At 43.6% G+C, this 27795-nt stretch overlaps 1 protein-coding gene across 1 annotated transcript in view; it reads left to right on the forward strand.

The window, feature by feature from the left end:
- The window catches only part of cacna2d3a (calcium channel, voltage-dependent, alpha 2/delta subunit 3a), a 1007885-nt gene that overhangs the window by 735534 nt on the left and 244556 nt on the right, over positions 1-27795 (forward strand). Inside the window, exon 25 of the mRNA XM_078543510.1 lies at positions 8672-8767. Coding sequence (XP_078399636.1) covers positions 8672-8767 — 96 coding nt within the window. The remainder of the gene's footprint in view (positions 1-8671; positions 8768-27795) is intronic.

A 27795-nucleotide genomic window follows, 5' to 3' on the forward strand; every position in this document is an offset into this window, starting at 1 on the left:
TGGGGCAGAAAATTAGAATGGCAGGCAACTGGAAACTTGGGGTCATGCTTGTGGACTGAACAGGGTGTTCAACAAAAAGATCACCCAATCTGCAGTTTGTCTGCCCAATGTAGAGGAGACCGCATTCTGAGCAGTGAATATAGTACATTAACTTGAAAGAAGTACAAGTGAATTGCTGTTTCACCACCCAGCCCAAACACTCTTCCAGCTGCCAAATTTTCCTCTACTTAAGGTAGAATATTTCACAAAAGAGAGCCCCTTCAGTATGAAGAATGAAAAAGCAGAATATCTTTTAAAAATGCAAGACTAGTAAATGTTGGCATTTAGAGGGATTGTACACAAGTCACAGAAAATTAACATGAGGGCACATCAAGAAATGAGGAAGGAAAATGGTATTTAAGACTTTATTGTAAGAGATTTCAAGTATAACAATAAGGAAGTCTTGATGTAATTATTTAGGACTTTGGTAAGACCACACCTGGAGTGCTGTGTACAATTTTGGTCTCCTTACTTAAGGAACATAACGAACATGTGAACAAGGAGCAGGCGTAGGCCATTCTGCCCCTCAAACCTGTTCCGGCATTTAGTAAGATCATGGCTGATCTGATAGTAACCTGAAATCTGCATCCCACCTGCCGCTGATAACCTATCATCCCCTTTCTTACCAAGAATCCATCCACCCTTGCCTTAAAAATATTCAAAGACGCTGCTTCCATCAGCTTTTCAGGAACAGAGTTCCAAAGACTCATGATCTTCTGAGTGAAAAAAATTTCACCTCATCTCCGTTTTAAATGGGCGACCCTTTAATTTTGAAAAGTGACCCCTGGAAGGATATACTTGCCTTAGATGGGGTACAATGAAGGTTCATAAGATTGATTCCTGGATTGAGGAGATATTGAGTAGGATGGGCCTTTGCTCTCTGGCATTTAGAAGGATGAGAGTTGATCTCATTGATAGATGAAAACAACTGTTTCAGAGTTTGACAGGATAGGTGCTGAAAGTCTATTTACCCTATCTAGGAAAAACTAGGAGGCATAGGCCTGAATTTTTGTAAAGTTGGAGAAGCTCTCCATCATTACGAAAATGGTGGCAGAGGCCTAAATCCGGAAGTACAGCCCCTGAACACGGCATCTACCTTTTTGCAGGGTGGAGGGTGGGGGGATGAGGGCGTGTTCTAAATTGCACACCCGTAGTTCACGGAGGCAACTGCACAGGTTAAAGGGTAGCTGCCTCATGTTGATCTGATTTTCACTAGTGGGATATCGAAAACATGACTTGTGCACTTTTGAACATGTGGGAGAAGGTATAGATGTGACAGAGTTTTGGAAAGGTAGGGTACCCTTTTGGATAGATGCAGGGACACCTTTGGGGGAGATCAGGTGCCCTTTCAGAGTGGTAATCTGCCCTTTGGGAGAGGTCAGGTGCCATTTGGGATCATTAAAATTATCCATGAATATTCGTAAAAAGTGCATAAACTCATTGGAACTGTCAAGCTTATTAGAACTGTCAAGAGAGCTGTCAAAAGGAACTGTCAAAAAGAGCTGACAGAAGAACTGGAAATACAGCTGTCAAAGGGAGCTATCAATAGGGGCTGTCAACAAAGCTGTCAAAGGAAACAGCCAAGCTTTCAAGGCATTTAAAACTCCTGTCCTTTAAATATTTGAAAAATAACTCTCTGTAGTGTTAAAAAAATCAATGCTTGCTATTTCACTCTGTCTATTGACATAAGCTTGAGGACTGTCATTTCAAAATTAGCACTGCATGACTTATTTCATGACCTTTCATTATCATGGTGGGGTGCCTGTCATTTCACAGTTTGATTGACAGCTCCAAGTGGTTATAAACTCTTTGAAGTGGGATTATGAACTCTAGTGCTTGTTTTTTTATACAAGGGATTAAAGAAGTTGAATGTAGTGAATGGGCTTTTTTCAATGAGAACTTTATTTAATGTCAGCATGGGTCCTGAGATCTGCCCCCATGGTTGAGACTGGGTGAGTTGGCTTGGTAGGTGTAAGGGCAAAGGGTGGTGGATGGTGGCATGCATTAGCATGAGTTGACACTAAGTTGGCATAGGAGCTATAAAGGGCCATGGTGGGTAGGCAGAAGGACATAGGTTGGCATGGAGGGTTTGGGGGCCATGGGGGTTAGGTAGAAGGGCATAGGTTGGCATGGAGGGTATGAGGGGTCATTGGGGTGGGTGGGGCCATGAGGGGTGACATGGGTTGAAATGAATGGGGCATGGGGAGTGTGTGAGCAGAGGTGAGGGCTGTTTACTGCTTTATTATTTTCTTCATTGCTTTGACTCAGTGCCAGTGCACCATGGCCGCCCTTCCACCCGCCTGCCTCTGCACTCGGCAGTCTCTGAGTCTATGTACTGTTTCCAGAGTCAGCCACCTGGACTACCGTTAAAATCCACGACCCCACCACACAGCCCTGGAACAAAAATCCGAAGTTTCAGGGCACATGTTCCCAGGTCAGGTTTGCAGACCAGTAATTGTCCTAACCCGCGAGCGAAAATTCAGGTCATGGTATTAAGATAAGGCATTGGCCATTTAGGACAGAGATCATAATATAATAAGAAAAAGAAGCAGGAGTTGGCCATTCAGCCCATCGAGTCTGCTCCATCATTTGATAAGATCATAGCTGATCTGATTATGGCCTCAACTCCACTTTCCTGCCTGTCCCCCATAACCCATAACTCCCTTGTCGATCAAAAATCTGAATATATTCAATGACCCAGCCTCCACTGCTCTTTGGGGTCAAGAATTCCAAAGAGAAAAGAAATTCCTCCTTATCTCTGCCTTAAATGGGAAATCCCTTACTTTTAAACTGTGCCCCGTTCTAGGTTCCTCTACAAAAGCAAACATCCTCACAGCATCTACCCTGTCAAGCCCCTCAGAATCTTAAATGTTCCAATTAGATCAACTCTCATTCCTCTAAACTCCAATGAATATAGGCCTAACCTGCTCAACCTTTCCTCAGTAAAAAAACCCTTCATCCCAGGAATCAGCCTAGTGAACTTTCTCTGAACTGCTTTCAATGTGGTTATACTCTTCCTTAAGTAAGGAGATCAAAACTTTACACAGTACTCCAATTGAAGTCTCACCAATGCCCTGTACAGTTGTAGCAAGATGTCTCTACTTTTATACCCCAACCCCCTTGCAATAAACACCAACATTTCATTTGCCTTCCTAATTATTTGCTGTACCTGCATGCTAAGTGATACATGTACTTAGACACCCAGATCCCTCTGTGCTGCAGAATTCTGCAGGCTTTCTCTGTCATAATTATGGTTTTATTTAGTGTGCAATGTACCTTTAAGAATAATGCATGTTAAGAAAGATTACATGTAGTGACCAATAGGAGAGTAGCGCGGGCTACCTCAGGAGTCAGTGTAGAGTTAGAGTTGAAAGCACGTGTAGTTGCTGCTGAGTATATTTTAAATAAACTTAAAGTTTCCACCCAAGGAGTGTCTGCAAATCAACTCTATCATTATTAGCACAACTCAGTCACCCTACAATAAACTGGCGACGAGGATAAAACAGGATTGAACAGAAGAAATCAAGTTAGAAAGAAATCGGCACTGTACCTTGCCCAGTGATTATAAGTAGCAAACTCTGTTAGAATTGAAGAAGTTATCCCCTCTCAAAATGCCACAGTTTGGAGAATTGATCCTTTTGAACCTGCCACAGATGATTGGTCTCAATACATAAAATGCCTCAGATTCTTGTTCCAAACAAATGAGATTAAGGCGGAAGAGGCAAGCAATCCTCTTGACTACTTGTGGGAGCAAAACCTACAGTCTGATTCGAAGTTTGATGGCACCCATTGCCTCAAATTCAAAGAATTTTGATAAATTGGTGGACCTTGTGAAGGGTCACTTTCAACCCAAGCCCTCAGTAATGATGCAGAGATTCAGATTTAATTTGCAAAATAGAGCCCTGGGTGAGACAATTGCATGCTACATGGCAAATTTGAAGCAGCTAACAGAGCATTGTTAGTTCGGTATGACTCTGAACGACATGCTCAGAGATGGCTTAGTGTGTGGTGTGACAGAGGATACTATTCAGAAAAGATTATTGTCCGAAGTGAACCTGGATTTCGAGAAGATGCTAGAGATAGCACTGGCCATGGAAAGAGCAGTAAGAGATTCAAAAGCAATACAGGATGCTCAAAATGGCACTGTCCTCCACAGGAAACCTCAACTGAAAGAGACACGAAAAAGCGAGACTCCGCCAAGAAGTGGGAAACAGTCCCTGCTAGCTGAAGAATAAAGAAAAATAACTTAGCAGTGAAATTATAGAATAATTTTCATTGAGGTGGAAACAATCAGTCTTTAAGCAAATGGCAGTTTAAAAAAAAATGCTACCATTGTCATAAAAATGGACATATGATGAGGCAATGCAAGAAAAGATTCAGGCAGGCTTGTAAACAAAAGAAGAAACCCAATGAAATCTACAATGTAGAAGAGCCAGAAATAACAAATTCAGACATTTACTCGTTGTGCCATCCTTAAGAGAACAATGGAAAGCTTACTGCAGGAATTGCCCCAGGTTGTAGTCTATGTTAATGATGTACTGGTGACAGGATTCACAGAAAAAGAGCGTTTGACAAACTTAGAAGTCTTAAAACGTTTCTTGCAAGCTGGAGTGCATTTAACAAAATAAAACTGCACGTTCCAAGCGAGGGAGGTAATCAATTTAGGTCACCGGGTAGATTCACAGGGCCTCCAGCTGGTTGAGGAGAAAGTGAGAGCCAAGAGAGAGGCACCTGTGCCAAAGAATGGCTCAGAGCTCAAATCATTCCTAGGAATGATCAACTATTATGGCAGTTGTTACCCAATTTGTCTACAGTGCTGGCCCCCTGCATTCTCTACTCAAAAAAAACCAACGTTGGCCTTGGAAGGTGCTCCAGAAAGAAGCTTTCATAAAGATGAAACAATTGTTGCACTCAACCAATCTACTAGTGCATTATTACCAGACAAAAGAATTGGTGCAGACATGTGAAGCCTCTCCTTACGGAATGGGAGCAGTGCTCTCTCATCAGATAGATCGCACAGAACGGCCAATAGGTTACGTATCAAGACCGCTCACTACAGCAGAAAAGGGATACTCACAGGTAGAAAAAGGTCTATCCATCATCTTTGGTGTCAAATAATTTCACCAGTATGTACACGGCCATCATTTTACAATCATTTCAGACCACCCTTATTTGGTGAGGACAAGGCTATACCACCCATAGCCTTAGCAAAAAGAAAACAATGGCCCTTAATTGCAACAGCATACAAGTATACTTTCACACCTCAGCCTGGCAATCAAATCGCAAACGCCAATGCCCTTAGTCGTTTGCCTTTACAAGAAAATGATGAGCATGTCCCAGTTCCACAGGAATTTGTTTTACTATTAAATTTCTTAGATTCCTCGCCGGTATGTGCTCGACAGATCAGAGACTGGACAAGTTGGGACCCAGTCTTATCTCAGGTATGAGAACAAGTGCTATATGGTTGGTCACAAGAGCACATATCTGATGAAATGAAACCGTATTTCAACAGAAGACATGAAATAATCAGCCAGGATGGCATCTTATTGTGGCGAGTACAAGTGTTGGTTCCTCCAAAGGGAAAGGAGCCACTTTTAATTGAACTACACAGTGCCCATCCAGGAATTTCCTGAATGAAGACCATAGCACGCAGCTATCTATGGTGGCCTGGGATGGATGGCGAAATAGAGAGTTTAGTAAAGCACTGTGTGCAATGTTAGCAACTACAGAAGTTGCCAATGACAGCTCCATTACACCCATGGGAGTGGCCAGGTAGACCCTGGGTGCGATTACACATTGACTACGTTGGATTTTTCCTGGGAACGATGTTTCTGCTCATTGTCGATGCCCATTCAAAATGGTTGGACATATATGAGGTGAAGTCACCAATGTCAGATGCTACAATTGAGAATCTACAGCAGAGTTTTGCCATTCACGGACTACCAGAAGTAATCATTTCCGATGACGTCATGGCATTTACAAGTGCTGAGTTTCAACGGTTTACCAGCTTCAACATTATCGCTGATGTGAAAACTGCACTGTACCACCCTTCCTCAAACGGACTGGCGGAAAGGGTGGTTCAAACGTTCAAGGCAGGCATGAAAAAGCTAATTGGCGATTCCTTAGCAACCAAGTTAGCACGCTTTCTTTTTCATTACAGGACTACCGCTCATACAACAACAGGTGTCACACCTGCAGAGTTATTGTTGAAATGCCATCTCAGGACGAGATTGAGCTTAATAATGTCAAATTTAGAGGATAAAGTGGAAAGGAGTCAGGGAAGCCAGAAAACTATACACGACTCGCATAGTCATGAGAGGAAATTTACTATTGGGAGAGCCAGTATACATGAAGAACTTTGGGGAAGGACCAAAGTGGTTACTGGGTGAAATAAGTGCAGTGACTGGACCACTATCTTACCACGTGGAGGGGGAAGGCCGGGTCATCTGTAAACATGTGGACCATTTAAAGAGGAGAGAGACATATCATCAAGATTTGGTTCCACCAGTGACCATGACTGGGTCTGCATTTCCTGTTGAGGATACTCAACCCAGGACTGACGTATCTGATGTTCCTGTAAGAGTTGAGGATACAGAACTGCAAGCACCCACCGAAGCACCTGATGTTCAGGCAACTCTGGAAAAGAAGATTCCTGACAAAGAATCTGAAGTTGTGGAGCTGCAATGTTCCATATGTACCAGGAAACTACCTGAAAGACTGAACCTGTAAATTCCTTACCAAGTATTATGTGTCTTGAAAAATATGTACTTGTAAATATAATACGTATAGCTGAGTTAAAGAGGGAGGAATGTAGTAATTATGGTTTTATTTAGTGTGGAATGTACTTTTAAGAATAATACTTGTTCAGGAAGATCTCATAATCTGTAGTAGCCAATAGGAGAGTAGCGCAGGCTATCTCAGCAGTCAGTGTAGCGATAGAATTGGAGTTGAAAGCACACGTGTAGTTGCTGCTGAGTAGATTGTAAATAAACTTAAAGTTTCCACCCAAGAAGTGTCTGCAGATCAACTCTATCATTAATAGCACAACTCAGCTACCCTACAACATTCTCCATTTAAATAATTTTATGCTTTTCTATTCTTCCAGCCAAAGTGGACATGTTCACATTTTCCCACAATATACTCCATCTGCCAATTTTTTTGCCCACTCACTTAACCTATTCATATCACTTTGCAGACTCTTTGTATCCTCCTCACAACTTATTTTCCTACCTATCCTTGTATCATCAGCAACTTTGGCTACAATACAGTCTGTCTCTTTATCCGAGTCATTAATATAGATCATATATAGTTGAGGCCCAACACTGATCCGAGGCACTCCAATAGTTAGTTTGCCACGCTGAAAATGACCCATTTATCTCAATTTTCTGTTTCCTGTTAGTTAGCCAATCCTCTGTCCATGCCAACATATCACCCCCAACACCATGAGCTCTTATTTTATGCAGTAACCTTTCATGTGACGCTTTTTTGAATGCCTTTTGGAAATCCAAATATGGTACATCTACTGGTTCCCATTGAGCCACCCTGCTTGTTACATCCTTAAAGAATCTGATAAATTTGTCAAACATGATTTCCTTTCACAAAACCATGTTGACTCTGCCTGATTGTATTATGATTTTCTAAGTGTCCTGTTACTGCCTTCTTAATGGATTCTAGCATTTTCCCAATGACAGATGTTAGACTAACTGGATTATAGTTTCCTGCTTTCTGTCTCCCTCCTTTCTTGAATAGTGGTGTTACATTTGCAGTTTTCCAATCTGCTGGGATCTTTCCAGGATCTAGGGAATTTTGGAAGATTGCAACCAATGCATCCACTATCTCTGCAGCCACTTCCTTTAAGAACCTATTATGCAGACTGTCAGATCCAGGGGACTTGTCAGTCCTTTGTCACATTAGCTTTCCTAATACATTTTCTCTAGTGATCGTAATTTTTTTGAAGTTCCTCCCTGAAATTTCTTCACTCAGAGGGCTGTGAATGCTCAGTCATTGAGTATATGGCCTTGCCAGCGATGCTCACATCCCATGAGAGAATAAAAATAAATTCAAGAATGAGATCGATAGATTCTTGGTACTAAGCAATATGGAGAAACATGTGGTCATCAGTGATGCAGAAGTTGAGCCATGGTCTCATTGAATGGCAGAACAGGCGCAAGGGGTCTAAGGCCTTCTCCCATTCCTATTTCTTAAGTTTTCACATTCACTCAAACCAGTGGTCCAAGCAATAGTCAATTGATTTTGGCTGTAAAACGTAGTTGGATATGAATCTCAGATTGCCATTCAAACAGATGTCTATTGAATAGAACGCCGCATTCTATGACCTTGAGACACTTTAATAAATATTTCTGACACCAGAAATATTGTCATGTCAAAATCGAATAATACATACATCGTTTTTCCTTCTTTCCTTCTCGTTTTTGTCTGTTCCATGCTTCATATTGTTTTATTTGAGATCTTTCTTTCTACAGTATTATTAGGCTAAATATTCAATGATTAGACACAGATGAGAGAGCATTGCAATATGAGTTCTTCATATTTGGGGCTGCAATATGGATCTTATTGTAGGTTGATTGTTGTTTTTTAAGCATACTTATGCCTGTCGGTTATCTTCTTCCAGAAATGCTGACAAGGGTGTTGAAGTTTCTTTTCTGGGAACACGCACAGGCTTAAGCCGTATCAATTTGTTTGTCGGACAAGAACAACGTACTAATCAGTAAGCTTCATTGTCAATTAATAGCATTATTTTAACAGCTGAACAAATACTTCAGTTGATTCTGTTATATTTCATAAAGAAATAACTATAAACTCCTGAAATCTTCAGTAAGCAAAATTGCCTAATGATTATATTTAAATAGATCTATTTCATAAGTAGTTTTTATATTGATCAATGAAAGTTTTGGAAAGCATTCATAATGATCATCTTTCTAGTGTTTTTCTGAAGCATTTTGCAACCATGAAAGATCATATTTGTTAAAAAGCTGATAATTAGAACCATGAAGATCCTGGACATGGATTCTCAAATCATCTGTGAATGTTTTTCATTGCAATTACTCAATTTAATTGTTCCAGCTTTCTCGGCCTTATTCTAAACATTGTTCTTTAAATTTCTGACCCAAATATGTCAGATTTCATCCTGTAGCTAAATGATTGTATCATTAATAATGCGAGGCTTTGAAAATACTGTTAATTATTACCGATTTGCCTGATTAAACATATCTTGAAAATGATAATAATGGCCAGAATCCGTGGGAACAGAGCATCTCACCCTACAGCTCCAATTATTTTTATAGCACGAATTGTGCAAACTAATAATGGCACTGCAGTGAAATGGGGTATCTGGGACCTTGCTGAATGATAGGACCAACAATCCATCTCTTTAACCAATGAAATTTAAGGATAAAGAATGAAGTAGAGGAATGCCGGGGAAGAAAATAGGGGGAATTGGAGTAAAATTAGATTCAGAAAAAGAAATAAAGAGAGGGAAAGAAAGATTGGATTAAGACCAACATAGAAAAGAAACAAATGGGAAAACGCCAGAAAAATGTAAAAACAGTTAACATTTAAAAATGTTTAAGAACAATTTACTACCTGTGAGAATGAGACTTCATAGTTTCAATTATTTCTTTTCTGGGCTGGAGAAATTGAGTGACAGTGCAGAAGCATAAATTCCATCATTAACAGGGTCCTTAAGCTATCTGTGGCGAGTTTAACTAATAATTCATGCGCAAATGCAGCAAATTCTTGAAACACACTGGGCGGTTGAGTGCAGGTTTCTGTTTTTGCAAGGCTAATGGTGGAGCAGCACAAACGGTTGAAAATTTGTAGCTCGTGAGGTCTTGCTTTCTGGAGGATTTACCCTTTAATAGTGGCATGCACATTATACTCTGTTATTTTTCCAGCAAATTTTTGCCCAGTGTTATCAGTATTAATTAAAAGAAGTCTAATGTTGGCTAAATATTGTGGCTTGGGGTTTCCACTGGATTGTAAGAACATAAGAACCTAAGAAATAAGAGCAGGAGTAGGCCATTCGGCCCCTCAAATCTGCTCCACCATTTAATAAGATCATGGCTGATCTGAGAGTGACCTTAACTCCATTTTCCTGCCTGCCCTCCAATCCCCCCATAACAATTGACTCCCTTGTCAATCAAGGATCTGTGTAAGAAATCACTGTATAATAGTTTTTTTAAATCCTAAGAAATGTATTGATTATTATAGGAATAGCCCTCTCTCTCCCCATTATAAAGGAAACTTCTAAAACAGCTTCCTGGGCTAACAAACACAAGACAGCAAAGGCTGTTATCTTTGCCAAGGTTATGTCTCTAGCACAGACTGAAACAAGACATTGGTAATCCTAATAGTCAGGGTGGGAGTTGGCCTCATGAGTCATATCTGAACCAACTTTCTGAAGATTAAATAGGGCATCCTAGGAAGTGATGAGCCACAAGATGACTTAATGGACTTCCAACGGAAATAGGAGGAAGAAATAAGATATATAAACGGACTCTCGAGAGGGAAAAAAAGCACTTTGGATGGAAGAGGACTTCTTGCAGCAGACCAATGCTGGATTGGTTGGCTCAAGAAGACTGTAGAAAATAGAAGAAACCGCCACTTCTAACCCTTGCCCAGGAGAAGATGAAGAGCTTCTTGATAACTCGATCGACTCAAGGAGGCAAAGAACAAAGAGAGAAGAAGACTGCTGCTAGCAAACAGTCAACAGACTATCACTTCCATCCGTGGAGATCAGCTTCATCCATCCGTGATCAGGACCAGTAAACCATTCTGAGATGACTGCCAACATCAGCCATGGAGATCAGAAACCTCATGCTTCTCCTGCCCATTATTCCAACCACTCTCACTTTGTCGTACATCTTTCCTGCCTATTTAGATTATTTATCATAATTTTCCTGTCTATTTAGCCTATGCACCATTTTTAAATTGTTGATTCTTAGTAAACTAAAATTTTTAAAAACACTTATGCGATCTCAACCGCCTATTTTAGGTTATCTGTGACTGTTGAAACTTAAAGTCTTACTTCTGTCTAACTTAGCCTTCAATGACCCAGCCTCCACTGCTCACTGGAGAAGAGAATTCCAAAGCCTAACAACCTTATGAGAGGAGAAATTCCTCCTCATCTCTATCTTAAATGAGAGACCCCTTATATGTGCCCCTGTGCCCCCTAGTTCTGGATTTCCCCCACACAGGAGCAAATATCCTCTCAGCATCTACCCAGTCACCCACCCCTCAGAATCTTCTATGTGTTGGTTTTCTCGGTGCAATTCCCCCAATATCATGTAATTGACACAAAGGATCATAGAAATTTGCAGCACAAATTGCATTCAATGCAGATCGAGTTTCTGCAACTTTTCGCATAAGTTTTAAAAACATCAGACTAGATGCAGGCCACAACCACAAGATTGGCTACACCTCCAAGTTGAATTAATCCCCATTGGGATTTTCCACTAATTGTGCTCATTTGCAGGCCTTTGAAGAGGCTCCAAAAATTAAGCTGGAATTTTTGAGTGGTAGGACACGAATAGGTATGTTTTTAAAGTTTTTGAATGTTTTATTTGCCTAAGGAACTGACTACTGTACCCCAACCTAACAAGAAAATAGTTTTGCGTATTTTCTAAAAGTCACTTTCAGTCATTTGAAATTGGGTTACTCACAGGTGGTGAATTGACACTGATCTAAAAATGCTTATTTTCTTGTGATGAATCTGTTTTTAGCTGTGTCAGGGAATATTTTTCAAAGGCTCTCTTAAAAAAGTTTTAAAAATGCTGTCCAATTGTGCTGGCTCATGACAGATTTTGTGTTTGGTGATTATGCAAATAAATTTGAGCAGAAACGCAGGAAAATGAAAGACTTTTCAAAATGGCACAATTTACCCCAGATTTGGAAACTCTACCCCTGTGTTATTTATAGCAAGTTGTGTTAATTTTGGTCAGTTGAAGTTGAAATGCTTTCTCTGTCTATTTGAATTCGAATAGAAGGTGAAGATTAATGATCATTTTTGTGCTGAGATATCTTTCTGGATTTGTGTGGATGATAAGGATGTGAGTAATATTTGAGAACTTTGGCTCTCCTATCCTTGCAAGGAAGGCCATTTATTGGCCTCTAAAATGTTTAAAATCTAAGAAGAGTTAGAGATGTTTGCCCCCTGGTCCCCCTCGAGTGTCTGCACTTAGATGCTGCTGGAAACCTGAGGTAGGACCCTGTTCCCCCTTTGTAGATACTGTCTCACTGGTGTCAATGCTTAAAGGTTGAAATCTCTTCAATCACGACATGAGCTCTATATAGATAAGTAGTAACAAACCCATTTGATATTTGTACAGAGGAAAATGCATCAGGCAATGGGCCACATTTGCTTTCACCTTTACGTCTTATGATACCAAAGGCAGAGGTAACATTGTTGATACAGTCATCAAATTCAGTGGTACTTGTTGTCTCTGATTCGCAGTACATGGTAAGTTAAGAGATATGTAAAAAAAAATTCAGAACTAAAACTGGCAGGGTCATTGTTTCATGCTGTATAAACATCAGCTGTATCAGCTATATAATACAGGGACGGAATTAAGGACAAATAAAGCCCCTAGAATGAGTATTATACAGCTGAATAGCATTGACTGTGAAGTAATAATTTCATTTCTATCACTTTTAGTCCCAAGTATTCAGTGTATCCACATAAAAATAACAAGACCCCCAAATAACAAATCAACAGCTAAGCCACAATTCTGGGAAGAAAACTCTTGGGAGGCTAAATTCAATAACCCCGAAATAGGTGAGGGGGTCATGATGTGGAATTAATTTGCGCCATTGCTTCCAACTCAGGCAGCATGCTGACATTGTGATACCTGCTAACTAATTTGAATACAGTGGGCAGGCATACTAACTGTGCTGTTGAGTGGCTGCCTCCTTCAGCAGGAGGCCCAAAGTTGTGAGCAGTCATTACCAGCTAAAGCTAGTCTGCAGCCCTTAAAGGGAGATGCATTGTGCATGGAGCAGGTGCTGTTGTTATATGATGTGCATGCACCTTTAAGGGTACATATCTTAAACTGCTGTCAATCATTAAAAACCTCGACAGGATGTGATATATTAGTCGCATGACTTGTAGTTAGTCTGCAAGCAGCAGTGATAGATTAGATATACTACACCTTGCCTCCTAGTAAACCTATCTGCATAGAATGTTATCTTCAAATGAAGAACCCACATTATTGTTTCACTAATCCTTGTGTATGATTAGTACATTTGCAATGAAGAGAAGGAGAATGTAACATGGTAGCAGCCTGGTTTTTGAAGATTTGACTGAGCAGAATACAAGCTTCAACCCTTCCACATTCAGCAGAAGAAAACATCTGGCACGGAAGTGAAACAATTATCAAAATTCATCACATGTAAGTGATCTGTAGCTCTGTAGGAGCCATTCAGCAGACAGCACTCCCCAGTCATCAGTTGCTGATACTCCCAGGATCATGTGATGCATTACTCAAAAAGCAGGGGAAGGTGAGAGATGCCCACGACCGACATGTGGGTAATGAAATACCCAGCCTGAGCATTGGACAGAAAGCTTGAGTCCAACACCAAACTGTTGGTACCTGGAATCTAGTAGAAATTATTAGCATATGCCTAGAACCAAGATCATATCATGTACGAACACCAAATGGCATGACAGTGCGATGAAACAGATGTCAAAACAGAACTACCACAAGCAGAAACACCAAGCAGTCCCATTGTGACTAGAACACGGTCTAAGATGCAATACAAACAATGCAACCCTAAACAGCATTTTGAAACAGTACAATAGCCTTCAACAATATCACCATAACTAAATCTGGACGGATAAGCAAATTGATAACACGTTTCAGAGGCTAGTAAATTTATTGCTCTTTGTTAAAGTACATTCAGACACAATGTTAATCTGTTTTACTGTCATGTAAAAAGTTTGACTCTTTAAGGGTAAACCTTTAGGTAGAAAAAAGGGGATGTTGTGATATGATGTGCATGCATTAAGGGGGCATTTCTTAAACTATACTTAATCATTGCACACCACAACAGGATGTGATGTATTAGTCCCATGACTTGTCATTAGTCTGCATGCAGCAGTGATAGAGATTAAATGTACTATAATAAGCCTCCGATTCGCCCACCTTACCGCTTCATCATGCCGGGCACCACATTCAAAGTGCAGCCGCGCGCATACCTCTCAGTGCTTCCAGCCTAGGACTGCAGCAAAGAAGACATGGTCCCGAAAGGCAAGAAGACTGCAGCACCCCCAGGTTTAGTGACGCCTCCCTCGATTGCCTTTTGGACACCGTGGAGGTCCAGCATGATGTCTTCTACCCGACTCTATCCGCAGGAGGGCCAGCAACATCATCAATCTGGCTTGGGAGGTGTTGGCACCGGTGGTCAGTGCCAACGCCCTGCAAAAGAGGACAGCAACCCAGTGCTGCAAGAGGATAATTGATCCCCTCTATTCCACCAAGGTAAGTCACTCTTCTCATCACTTCCAATTTACACAATCACAAATCTATCACAAATTCCAGAAGGAAAAAACATTTCAGACGCGTATTCTTATTTCCCAGTTTTTATTGGTGTTCCATTTTAAGGTATACAAAACCAGTTTGGACCAGTATTCTGTTGTTTCTTTCTGCAATCCATAGGGATCTCACTCACTGCCAGTTCAAGGGACATCACCATTCACTCATACACACATCTTCATTGGCTTCATCCCATCTATGGGACCACTCACTACCCACACATGCCAGGCATACTTATCATCTGACCTGGAAGACATCCTGCTTACGCTCTCCCCATCTCTATTCATGCAGGACAAGCTGGTGCACAACAAAAGGGAGAGGTTGCAGACAGGTAGAGGAAAGCCTGAAATCAAGGTCCTCACAGACTTTGAAAACAGAGCCAAGCAGCTGGCTGGCAAAGATCAGAACCATTCCTGTGCTGATGGTGAGGTCAGCGCTGCTCTACCAAGTGAGGATCCAGCAGTGTAACATCCATCAGACAATCATGCTGTGAGTCACTTCCCCTGTTCCGCAGTCCCTTGCCATGCACTAATTATTTATCCTTGCTTTCATGGGCACATCTGGGAGATAACTGACAGAGTCCATGACCCAGGGCCTCCAATCAAGCCCCAAAGAAACCTCTGAAAAGGAATCTGAAGGCACCCTCCCTGAAGTCCCATCACAGCACTCACCCACACCTTCCACTAGAGCAGAGGCACACACCTCGGAGGGACCTAGCTTTAGAGTAGCCTGGGGATCACAATCTAGCGAGCACATCGCACTGTCTGATCCACAGCAGGTGGTGGCCTGGACTTCCCAGGTCTCCAGCACTTGGAGGGCTGCTGGAGGCCAGAAATCTGCCGAGTCCGAGTCAGATGATGAGCCTCTGGACTCGGTCATACCTCAGTTGCTGGAGCTGCAAAGGCAAACTCGAGAACATCAGGAAGGGATGTCCACTGCAGTCCTCAGATTGCAAGGCACAATGGAGGAGTCCATCCGCCTTCAGGCTGAGGTGATTGTGCCAGCATTGCAATGTACCAAGGTCAACACTGGTAGGATGGCAGCCACCATGGAGACCTTGGTCCAGGACATTGCTCCTGCACTGTTGTGCAGGCTGACCTCCATTGCTTATGCCATACTTGGCCTCCAACAGTGTGTACGTGAAAGGGGTGTGGGGCAACTCCAGCTACCCTTTCTCCTTAAGGAGTCAGCCAGGGGCCCTCGGGCACCGATAGGGAGGAGGACCAGCAGCTTGACACCCCGGGGCCATCCGCCCAGGCGACTCCTGGAGTATCTGGCCCATCCACATTCCCTCTTCCTGTGACACCGGCAGCTCCAGCACCACAGGCGAGGAGGGTGCCACTGCCACACAGCAGGACCCCAAAAGCAGGCCGGGGCCTCCAGGTCTCGGCTCTCCAGAGGACGCCCGCCAAGGTCATCACCTCCGCTGTGGATGACGGGGGAGCACCAAGACATAGCAGCAGGGTTAAGAGGGTTAAGAAGACGTAGTTGCACAACGTGGGCACAGGTGTTAATCATTTGTACATAATGTTCACTATCGTCAATAAACTCCCAAAAAAGCCTCCCTGCCCATGGCTCCTTGTTCTAATGAGCAGTGTTCATGTCACTCAGATGTGAAACCTTGGTTCCTGCACAAGATAAAGACAGGTTCTCAATCCAGGGCCTCTTCCCTGTGCAGTGTGTAACCTTCAGACCAAAGTGATGATCCGGCCTCATACTCCCTGGATACATTTCTGATGCCTGCACCTCAATGGTGCTTGTCATGCTGCCAGAACGTTGTGGGCAGGCAGCACGGAGTTCCGTCATTCCCTCTGTGTGCTCTCAGCACCTTTACAGTGGGGCTGGCACCCATCTCATCAGCATCTGTGACCAGTGACGCTGTGCTCCTGAAGGGGTCAGGTGCTGAGGGCTGGCAAAGGATCAGGTGCATTTAAAGTTTCACAGCCACGTCTCCATGATATGACTCTGATCACAGAGTGCAAGCAAGCTACCCTCGGCCAGACAGGAGTCAGAAATTCAGAGAGGCAATGTGAAGATCTATGGAGTGTTCTCACTGCACGTTGTCATCATCCTCCCAGAATCAAGTGACTATTAGGGCCTCGGCTGTGTCTCTATGACAGGAACCTTATCACAGAGGGTATGTGTGCTGCTGTCAGCCAGACTGGAGTCAAACATTCACAGATGCAATGTGAGGATCTATGGTGTCTCCTCACTGCATGTCATCATCACCCTCCACAAATCTAGTAGCTATGAGGGCCTCCCGAGTGCAGCTGCTTTGACTGGCCAGTGCAATGACCTCATCGCCTTCATTGTTGTCTATGAGGACCTCCTCACCCTCATACCTGTCAACGTCCTCCTCATCGGAGGAGACGTGCAGCTCCTCCATCTCCTCCTCAGCCAGCTGCTCTCCCCATTGCAGTGCCAGGTTGTAAAGGGCGCAGCAGGCAACAACGATGTGTGACACCCTCTGTGGACTATATTGCAGAGCTTCACCAGACCAGTCCAGACACCTCAGTTTCAGTATCCCGATGGTTTGCTCCACCAAGTTGCGAGTTGCAGCATGAGCCTCGTTATACCTTCACTCTGCTGCAGTCTGAGGCCGGCACACGGGTGTCATCAGCCACGGCCTCTGCGGGTAGCCCCTGCCCCGAGGAGGCAACCCTGCAGCCTCTGTGGACCCTGGAAGACGTCAGGGATCCAAGACCTACTAAGGATGTAGTCATGGACACTCCGTGGGAACCGTGCACACACCTGCAGGATGTGTTTGTGGTCATCGCACACCAGCTGAATATTCAGCGAATGAGAGCCCTTGTGGTTGATGTAGTTGACCACTTGTTGCCATGGAATCTGAGCGCCATGTGAGTGCAGTTGATGTCACCCTGCACTTGTTGGAAACCTAAGATCTGGGCAAATCCCAGCGCTCTTGCATCCTGGCTTTCCTGGCCCCTGGCAAAATGAACAAAGCTGTGTGCCCTTGCAAGGATGGCATCTGTGACCTCATGGATGCATTTGTGGGTGGAGGCTTGTAATATCCCACAGAGGTCACCTGTGGAACCCTGAAAGGAGCCACTGGCATAAAAATTGAGCACCGTGGTCACTTTCACGGCCTCTGGCAGTGGATGCCTTCCATGTGCCCGTGACACCAAATCTTGCAGTAAGTGGCAGATGTGACCAACCAGTTGCCTAGACATGTGCAGTCTTCAGTGACACTGGTTCTCGGTCATCTGCAGGAATGAAAGACGGCATCTATAGACCCTGAGTCTAACTCGGCACTGATCAGTGACAGCTCACTGTGGCTCTTCAGCTGCACATGTGGGAGCCCCAGCCGCCCCTTGTTCCTGAGGGTGCTGCTCCTCCCTCTGCCCAGCCAAGCGCCTCCGTCACTCTCTTCTCCTTCATCTCCACTCTCTGTACGCCATGAGGCAAACAGCTAGGTCACCAGGCTCCATGCTCCTGATGCACTCCTCCTGCAGGATGAAAGAAAAAGACGCGTAGGTTAGCTTGGGTATACTAAGAACCTCTCTTGGTTAAGCCTGAAGGCCCCTTAACGCATGCCGGAGAGTGTTGGCCACCAATTGGATGGCCAGTGTTTAGTGTGCTACATGGCTGCCTGAAACCCCACTCAACTCCACCCCACTCCACCTGGCCGATTGGTGGCAACCCATTGGACTACATGCTGTGCTCTCAGCTCAGGCGCAGGCATTCTCCTGACCCACATTGCTCTCATCTGTGTCTGACTCTGGTAGCTTAGATGTGCACTAGACATTGGCTATGCTGCTCCCAGTCCAGGGTTATGCTCACTGCAGGGTATACTAATTATTTTCCCAGCACATTGTGACATGAATTCACCATTGGATCAAGGAGCACAATGATTCAACTCATGATGTTTGTCACCAATGTCGCCATTCCTGTAAATTCCAGGCCATTGTAACATAAGCAGGGCAATTTTAACAGCATCAGGGCTGGAATTTGGATCAACAGGACTGCTTCCTCTTTTCATTTTGCAATGTAAACAGTCTATTACCTACAGTCAGCCAGTGTGAAAGTGTCACCTGTTGTCCAAGTCCTGTAACACCTGGGCTTGGTTAATTGAATTTCCAAAAACAGGGTGTGCCCCCAGATGGTTGCTGTTAACCCCAATTAAGTTAACTAGATGCCCAATTAAGTTGACAAGGAGTTGTGGAAAATCTTTGTTTTCTGTTTCAACAAGGAAGTGGTTGCCATATTGCACCTGGAAATTTGTATTTTTTTAAGAGGACAAAGCACAAGGACCTTTTAAAAGTTCTCATTGGGAGCTCCCAGCCTTCTCCAATCTGTTTTGAGTGCAAGCATAGTAGTCTTTTCAGATTGTGGTACAAGAGTATAGTGCCTTTTGGTTTAACCTGTAATACTCAAACTATACCAATTGCTGGATAGAATGGCCTTTCTACATGGGCACAAGCTTTATAACCAGAGCATTCACATTTTTCCACTATCAGCACTTTGTAATTTTGAAAACTTCATAGTATTTTTAAATCCAATACCTAAATAGTGCCTTCTTAATCCATTTTTAAGGTGCATTTGCCATTTTACAGTTTCAAAAGGCACCAGCAAAATTCAAACTGAAATCGAATCGTTAAACTTAAAGTATAAAACATACCCCTTAAGAATCAATGTGTTTAAAACAATTAGTTGAACTGTTTATTAGAACTGACTTTTCACTCCTACAATTCTAATTCAAATCTAGCTCAAACTGACAGCATTAAACACTGTTCTGTCTGTTGATGATAAAGTTAAATGAATTTGGCAATCTCAAACAATCGATTCTTATTGGGCGAATGTCTACAGCACAAACTATTTCACAACTCAGCACTAAATTAATCTCACTCAGAAAACCCACAAAGAAGGCTGATGTGGTAAATGGTGTATAACATTGGTGAAGCAAAGAGCACTTTTATAAAGGATAATTCAAGGCACATTGTCAGACTTAATGGAAACCACTTTATCCTGAACCTGGCCATCAAATATCTTAAATAGGAACTCAGCTGGTCTGTGGAGAGAGGAAGGTAGAGTTAACATGTATTATTCCAACCTACTTCCCTCCACAGAAATTGTCTGATCCAATTAGTGTTTCCAGCATTTTCAGTTTTTAATTCAGATATCCAGCATCGGCAGCTTTTCATCAGAGGAACATAGGAACATAAGAGCAGGAGTAGGCCATTTGGTCCCTCGAGCCAGCTCCACCTTTCAATTAAATCATGGCTGATCTTCTACCTCAATGGCATTTTCCTGCACTATCCCCATATCCCTTAATGTCTTTGCTATCTAGAAATCTAGCAATCTCTATCTTGAGCATACTCAATAACTGAGCCTCCACAGCCCTGTGGGGTAGAGAATTCCAAAGATTTACCACCCTCTGAGTGAAAAAATTCCTCCTCATTTCAGTCCTAAATGGCCTACCCCTTACTCTGAGACTGTGTCCCCTTGTTCTACACACCCCAGCCAGGGAAAACACCCTTCCTGCATCCGCCCTGTCAAGGCCTGTAAGATTTTTGTATGCTTCAGCGATATCGCCTGTCATTCTTCTAAACTCTAGAGAATACAGGCTCAGCCTCCTCAATCTCACCATCCCAGGAATCAGTCTGATGAACCTTCATTGCACTCCCTCTATGGCAAGTATATACTTCCGTAGGTAAGGAGATCAAACCTGCATGCAAGACTCCAGGGCCAGGATTTCCCGGTCAGCGAGCGGGGGGGGGGGGGGGGGCGGGGCCCGCTCGCCGACGTGTAAAATGATGCGGGATGACATCAGGCGGAACTTCCGACCTCACCCCGCCTAATTTCAATTTTCAGGCCTATTGAGGCCATTGACAAAGTAATTAGTGGACCTGCCCATTCAACCTTAAGGTTAGTGGGCAGGCCAGGAGCCCTGGCGGGCATTGGAAAAAGCATGAAACCTCATCCACGGGCGGGGTGAGGTTTCATGTAGGTTTTTAAAAATTTAATAAATGTGTAACTAAAAGTGATGGACATGTCCCAACACACATGAGGGAACATGTCAGAGAATTTTTTTTTTCTTGTTTTTAACATTTTTTAACGTGGAGCTGATCTCCCTGAGGCAGCACTTAGCCTCAGAGAGATGAGTGCACTCTTTCGCACGCATGCGAAATCCCACCACCTGCACAGGGAGCGCATAGTGCTTTCTTGCGGACGTCACGCTGGGTGGGCCTTGATTGGCCCGCCCATGTAAAATGGCAACGCGCCCGATTGGAGGCGCGCCCGCTCCTGAACTCCCCCCCCCCCACCCCCCGATGGGGGGAAAACTCTACCCCAGATGTGGAATCACCAACGCTCTATACAATTGAGAAAGACATCTTCATTCCTCTACTCAAATGCTCTTGCAATAAAGCCCAACATCCTAATTGCTTGTTGGACCTGAATGCGAGCTTTCACTGACTCTTACAAAGACACCCAGGTTCCTTTTCCCAATCTCTCACCATTAAAACATACCCTGAATTTCTGATTTTCCTACCAAATGGTTTCACTTTTTTTCACATTATATTCCATCTGCCATGTTCTTGCCCACTCACTTAACCTGTCTAAATCCCCTTGAAGCCGCTTTGCATCCTCCTCACAACTCACATTCCCACCTAGTTTTGTGCCATCAACAAACTTGAAAATATTACATTTGGTCCCCACATCCAAATCATTGGTAAAAGTTGTGAGTAGCTGGGGCCCAAGCAGTGATCCTTGCGGTACCCCACTAGCTACAGCCTGCCAACCTGAAAATGACCCATGTTATGGCATTAGCACATAGTCGCCTGACTGAAAGGTTCAGGCCCTGGCATGTTTGTCTGCCTGTTTTCTCATGGCTGTTTGGGAGGTTTTTAAGTGTTCTCAAGCCACATTACAGGCTCTCATGAGTCGCTCATGGAACACGGTTACGTAGTCTAACATGGAGACTTCCTCCTTCTGTTCTAAAAGTCTCTCCTTCATTAGGTTCAGAGGACCTCTCACTTGGTGTCCGTAAACCAATTCAAACAGAGTAAACCCAGTGTACTCATTGAGTGAGACTCTGGTAGCGAACAGAAGAAAACCTAGTCCTTTATCCCAATCATGGGGTTATTCATGGCAGTACGTCCTGATCATTGTTTTTGGGATCTGGTGGTACCATTCTAGCACCCACTGTGACTGTGGGTGATACGCTGAAGACTTCAGCTGGGTCACGCCCAGGTTAGCCATGACTTCCTGGAATATTCGGGACATGAAATTTGAGCCCTGATCTGACTAGATCTTGGTGAGCAGTCCATATTGGGTAAAGAATTGGGTTCACTCCCCCACCACTATTTTGGCAGTTATGGTTCTTGGGGGAACGGCCTCTGGGAAACAGGGGAGATGATGGTAAGGATTTGCTCGTAGCCCCCTTTTGGTTTGGATAGGAGCCTCACACAGCCCACTAGCTCCTTGCTGAATGGTTCCCCAAAAGCCATCACGGGAATCATAGGTGCAGGTTTTATTGCAGGCTGAGGTTTTCCCACAGCCTCGCAGGTGTGGCAGATTCTACAAAACCTTAGTACATCCTTGTGGAGGTATGGCCTATAAAAATGTTGGCTGATGCAGGCTTGAGTTTTTCATACACCAACATGCCCAGCCATTAGAATTTCATGAGCTAACCTTAATATTTCCCTACGGTACCTTGGCAGCACCACTACCTGGTGGATCCACAGGTCTCTGAGGGGTTCTGCACGTCCGCATCAGCACCTCATTTTTAATGTAGTAGCATTCAGGGATTGCCTCTGCCCCAGCTTCAGTTTGGACAGTCTGAGCTGACTTTTTTAACTACAGCTTGGCTTGCTGAGCCGCAACCAAGGAAGATCGACCTATTACCTCCTTAGGGTCCTCAAGACTCCCGAAAAAGGTCTCAAGCTAACCAGACAGTAGGGCCATCTATCTGCAGTGCTATTCAGCCTCCTCTGAGTTTATCTGGCCATAGACTGGTTACCACACAGTCAGGGAAAATGCCAAGCACTTTTTCCTGCAGTTGTTCTGTCTCCCTGACCTTGGTCGGCTTCTCTAAGACTACTGGAGATGCTATAATTTTTGATCCCATCAGGTCACTGCCGAGGAACAAGTCTACCCCATCCACAGCCTCCAGTCCTGACAAAAGATTGCACTCCAGGTGCACTCAGTAAAATGGGATGGGCATGTACCCTCCTTCAATATCCTTTACCAACATCTTGGCACTTACTGCACTCTCTGGTGGAAAGGTCATGCCTTTTCCCAACAGTAGTGTTTGCTTGGCTCCTGTACCCCTCAGTATCACTATAGGCTTACTCACCTTGTTCTGCGGAAATGTGGCCACTCTTCCTTCTGATACAAAATCCTTGTAACTCTCAGGGATTTTTTTAAACTCAAGCCCTGGCAACATTCTTGTAAATCTCCTCTGCACTCGCTCCAGAGCAATTATGTCCATCCTGTAATGTGGTGACCAGAACTGTACACAAAATTCCAGCTGAGGCCTAACCAGCATTTTATACAGTTCCATCATTACACCCCTGCTTTTGTATTCAATCACGCCCAATAGAGGAAAGCAGTCCGCATGCTTTCTTTACCACCTTATCCACCTGTCCTGCCACCTTCAGGGATCTGTGGACATGCACTCCAAGGTCTCTCACTTCCTCCACCCCTCTCAGTAACTTCCCATTTATTGGGTATTCCCTTGCTTTGTTTACCCTCCCCAAATGCATTACCTCACACTTTGCCAGATTGAATTCCGTTCGCCACTTCTCCGCCCACTTAACCAAACCATTGTCATCATTCTGGAGTCGACAGTTTCCCTCTTCACAATCAACTACATGGCCAATTTTTGTGTCATCTGCAAATTTCCCAATCATGCCTCCCACATTAATATAAACAACAAACAGCAAGGGCCCCAACACTGAGCACTATGGAACACCACTGGAAATCATTTCCCATTTGCAAAAACATCCATCAACCATTATCCTTCGTTTCCTGTCACTGAGCCAATTTTGGATCCAATCTGCCACCTTCCCCTGTATCCCATGAGATCTCACTTTCCTGAGCAGTCTGACATGTGGGACCTTATCAGATACCTTACTGAAATCCATGTAGACAACATCCACTGCACTACCCTCATCAATCCTCCTTGTTACTTCCTCAAAAAATTCAATTAAGTTAGTAAGACACGATCTTCCCCTAACAAAACCATGCTGACTATCCCTGATCAATCCATGCCTTTCTAAGTGATAGTTTATTCTGTCTCTCAGAGTTGTTTCTAATAATTTGCCTACCACCAAAGTCAGACTGACCGGCTTATAATTTTCTGGTCTATCCCATGCAGCCTTTTAAAATAATGGTACAATGTTTGCAGACCTCCAATCCTCTGGGACCCCGCCTGCATCTAGTGAGGATTGGAAAATGATCCTCGGAGCATCCGCTATTTCCTCCCTGGCTTCCTTCAATCCATCTGGTCCTGGTGATTTATCCACCTTCAAAGATGCCAGTCCCTCCAGTACTTCCTCTCTCACTATGCTTGTTATATTTAATATTTCACACTCCTCCTCTTTAACTCGAATGTCTGCATCATCCCTCTCCTTAGTGAAGACAGAGACAAAGTACTCATTGAGAACCCTGCCCACATCTGCATCAACCCACAAGTAACCATGTACAGCTCTGATAGGCCCTACCTTTCCCTTAGTTATTCTCTTGCTCTTAATGTACTGGAAGAACATATTAGGATTTTCTTTGATTTTACCTGCCAATACTTTATATCATATCTACTTTTTGCTTTACGAATTTCCATTTTTACTTTACCCCTGTACTTCCTATACTCCTCTAGGCTTTCTACAGTATTAAGTCTTTTGTGGCTGTCATAAGCTTTCTTTTTCTGCTCTATCAAGGCCTGTATGCTTCTGGATAACCAGGGGATCTGGATTTGGCAGTACCCCCCTTTTTCTTTGTGGGGACATGTCTACACTGTGCCTGTAGAACTCCACCTTTGAATGCCTCCCACTGATTTGACACAGTTTTTCCTTCTAATAGCTGTATCCAATCCACCCTCGCCAGCTCACTTCCCAGCTTTGTAAAACTTGCCTTTCCCCAATTTAGAACTTTTACTCCTGTTCTATCTTTGTCCTTTTCTATAATGATGCTAAATCGAACTATATTATGGTCACTATCTCCAAAATGGATCCCCACTGCTACTTCATCCACTTCCCCTGCTTCATTTCCTAAGAATAAATCTAGAATTCCAGCTCCTCTCATCGGGCTTGTTATATGCTGGCTAAAAAAGTTCTCTTGAATGTAGTTCAAGAATTTTGTGCCCTCTGTGCCTTTCACACTGTTTGCATCCCAGTTGATATTAGGGTAATTGAAGTCCCCAACGATTACTGCCCTATTGTTTTTGCACTCAGAAATCTGTCTACACATTTGCTCTTCTAACTCCCTTCCACTATTTGGGGGTCTATAATACACTCCTAGAAGTGTGGCTGCCCCTTTTTTATTTCTGAGCTCAACCCATATGGGCATCATTTGATGCTTCATTTAGTATATAACCCCTCCTCACAGCTTAATTGACTCTTTAACCAACAATGCTACACTGCCACCTTTTTTATCCCCCTCCCTATCCTGCCTGAAAACTCTATATCCAGGGATGTTGAGATGCCATTTTTGCCCCTCCTTAAGCCAAGTTTCTGTTATAACAATGATATCATGCTGCCATGTGACTATCTGTGCCCTCAGCTCATTGGCTTTATTAACATTGCTTCTTGCATACTTTTTAACACTGCCAAATTCCTGTGCTGTACACTTTTTCACCTGTGCTGCTTCTGTCTTTCAGAGTCACTCACTAATTCTTCATCTCCCATTCCCTGCTCTGAATTTGCCCTCAGGTTCCCATCCCCCTGCCAATCTAATTTAAACCCCCCTCCACAAAAACACTAGCAAACCTCCCTTCACAGATATTCATCCCAGTCCTGTAGACTATCTGGCTTGTACAAATCCCACCTTCCCCATAACCGGTCCCAATGCCTCAGAAATCTGATGCCTCCCTCCTACAGCAGCTTTCCAGCCACATGTTTATTCATTCAATTCTCCTTCCTCTCTATATGGAATTTCTGAAGGTATACCACTGGCACTAACTAGTATGCACTTAAAATAGCCCTTTTTGCTACCTCATAGCTTGATGCACTTTCCTCAGGCAAAAGGGAGCAAACCTTGTTGAGTGTTTCCTGTCAGTTCATTCTACAACAACAGGGACCAGTGCTGGGTTGGCCACTTCAACTACTGTGCTACCCTTTCGAAAGAGATAAGGGAGGTGTCCACCTCTTCTTCAAACTTATGGATTAACCGGCAAACTGGAATATCTCAGCCCTTAGGTCTTAGCTAGGGGTGGTTTCCTCACCAGGGGTGTCTTCAACAGGCACAGTGGGATCCTCCCTTCTCATCTTGAGCTGTTTGAATTTAAACTCCCTTTCCTTTTCTCTTTCATTGAATTCTCTCTCCTTCTGCTCCTGCCTCTCTCTCTCTTTTTCGCTTTTCTGCGTCACTCTCTCTCATTCCCTTTCCTCAAATCCCAGTTCCAATTTCCGTTGCTCCAATCTTAATTTCTCTGCTGCTAATTTATCTGTTTCAGTGTCCTCAATTTCCACCTCTAGATGTTTCTCCACCCATTTTAAAATTTCCCTTTTTCCGGCTTTCTGGTGAACTCCGCCTCTAAGTGCCTAGCTACCTTTTAACTCTTTCGAGGACGGTGCTCATAACCTCTCGCCAGTTATCTCATACTGGTCTATGAAAGCATTGACATCGAATGTGGACACCTTAGCACTTTAGTATTGCAGACCCTAGAAAACCTTTTAGTTTTTAAATGGCCTTTGAAGGAACAATTTACGTTCCCCACACTCCAATTCTTTTGCCAGCCTGTGGGAACAATCCCAGAAATGAGCTCCCAATTTTGTTATGACCAAAGGAGAAGGGGTGAACTGGCTGCCCTCTATTTAATCTCCTCGGTTGGTCACAACAAAGGTATAAATGTCTTTTTTACGAGGATATGCTTTTTCCCAAGTCAGAATGTATTTAACTATTTATGCTGTGAGCAATGAGGAGCCACTTAAACAAAATTTTCTTGAGTCAGAGAAAGAGCAAATTTATTAAGCACTGAATCCAAGGAAAATAATAAAAACCCGATGTCAAGCACTCGGCCCAGCAAGCAAACACGTGGGGAGATGGTGGTATAGTGGTAATGTCAATGGTCTAGTAATCCAGAGGCCTGGGCTAATGTGGAGGACATGGGTTCAAATCCCACTACAGCAGCTGGTGGAATTTAAATTCAATTAATAAATCTGGAATATAAAACTAGTCTGAATAATGATGACCATGAAACTATCATTGACTGTTGTAAAAACCCATGTGGCTCACTAATGCCCCTTTAGGGAAGGAAATCTGACCTCCTTACTTGGTCTGGCCTAACATGTGACTCTAGACCCACAGCAATGTGATTGATGCTTCACTGCTGTCTGAAATGGTCTAGTCACTCATTTCAAGGGCAATTAGGGCTGGGCTACAAATGTTGGCCTTGCTAGTGATGCCCACATCCCATGAAGGAATAAACACATACACAGAGGTATGAGCAACAAGGGGATCAGAGTCCAAATAAAGATAAAAGGTGTAGAGTTTAAATGTGGCTGATTTAGGCTGGCTGGCTTCTTGGATGTAGATGTTGCAATTATTATGAGATCTCAGTTCGCTGGTAGGTTTCAGCTTGTTTCCTCTGCTGAAGACTTTCTGGACAATGCTTTGTCACTTGCAATTTCTTTCTAATGGCTGGCAGCCTTGCCTTGAAACACTTCACCCATTGGGGAGAATTTTGCCGTCGGCGAGCAGGGGGCGGGGCCCACTCGCCGATGTGTAAAATGATGCAGGCTGATGTCGGGTGAAACCTCCGATGTCATCCCATCCCATTTAAATTTTTAGGAAGGCAGGGGGCACAGCAAAATCATCAATTGAAGCCATTGACAGGATCATTTAAACAATTAAAGGACCTGCCCATCCAACCTTAAGGTTGGTGGGCAGGCCAGGAGCCCCGGCAGCAAATAGAGAAAACATGAAACCTCATCCAGCGGCGGGATGAGGTTTCATGCAGGGTTCTAAAAAGTTTAATAAAATTTTACTGTAATTTATGAACATGTCCCATCTCATGTGACATTGTCAC

This window comes from Cetorhinus maximus, chromosome 6 (assembly GCF_964194155.1).
Source record: "Cetorhinus maximus chromosome 6, sCetMax3.hap1.1, whole genome shotgun sequence".
Taxonomy (NCBI): domain Eukaryota; kingdom Metazoa; phylum Chordata; class Chondrichthyes; order Lamniformes; family Cetorhinidae; genus Cetorhinus; species Cetorhinus maximus.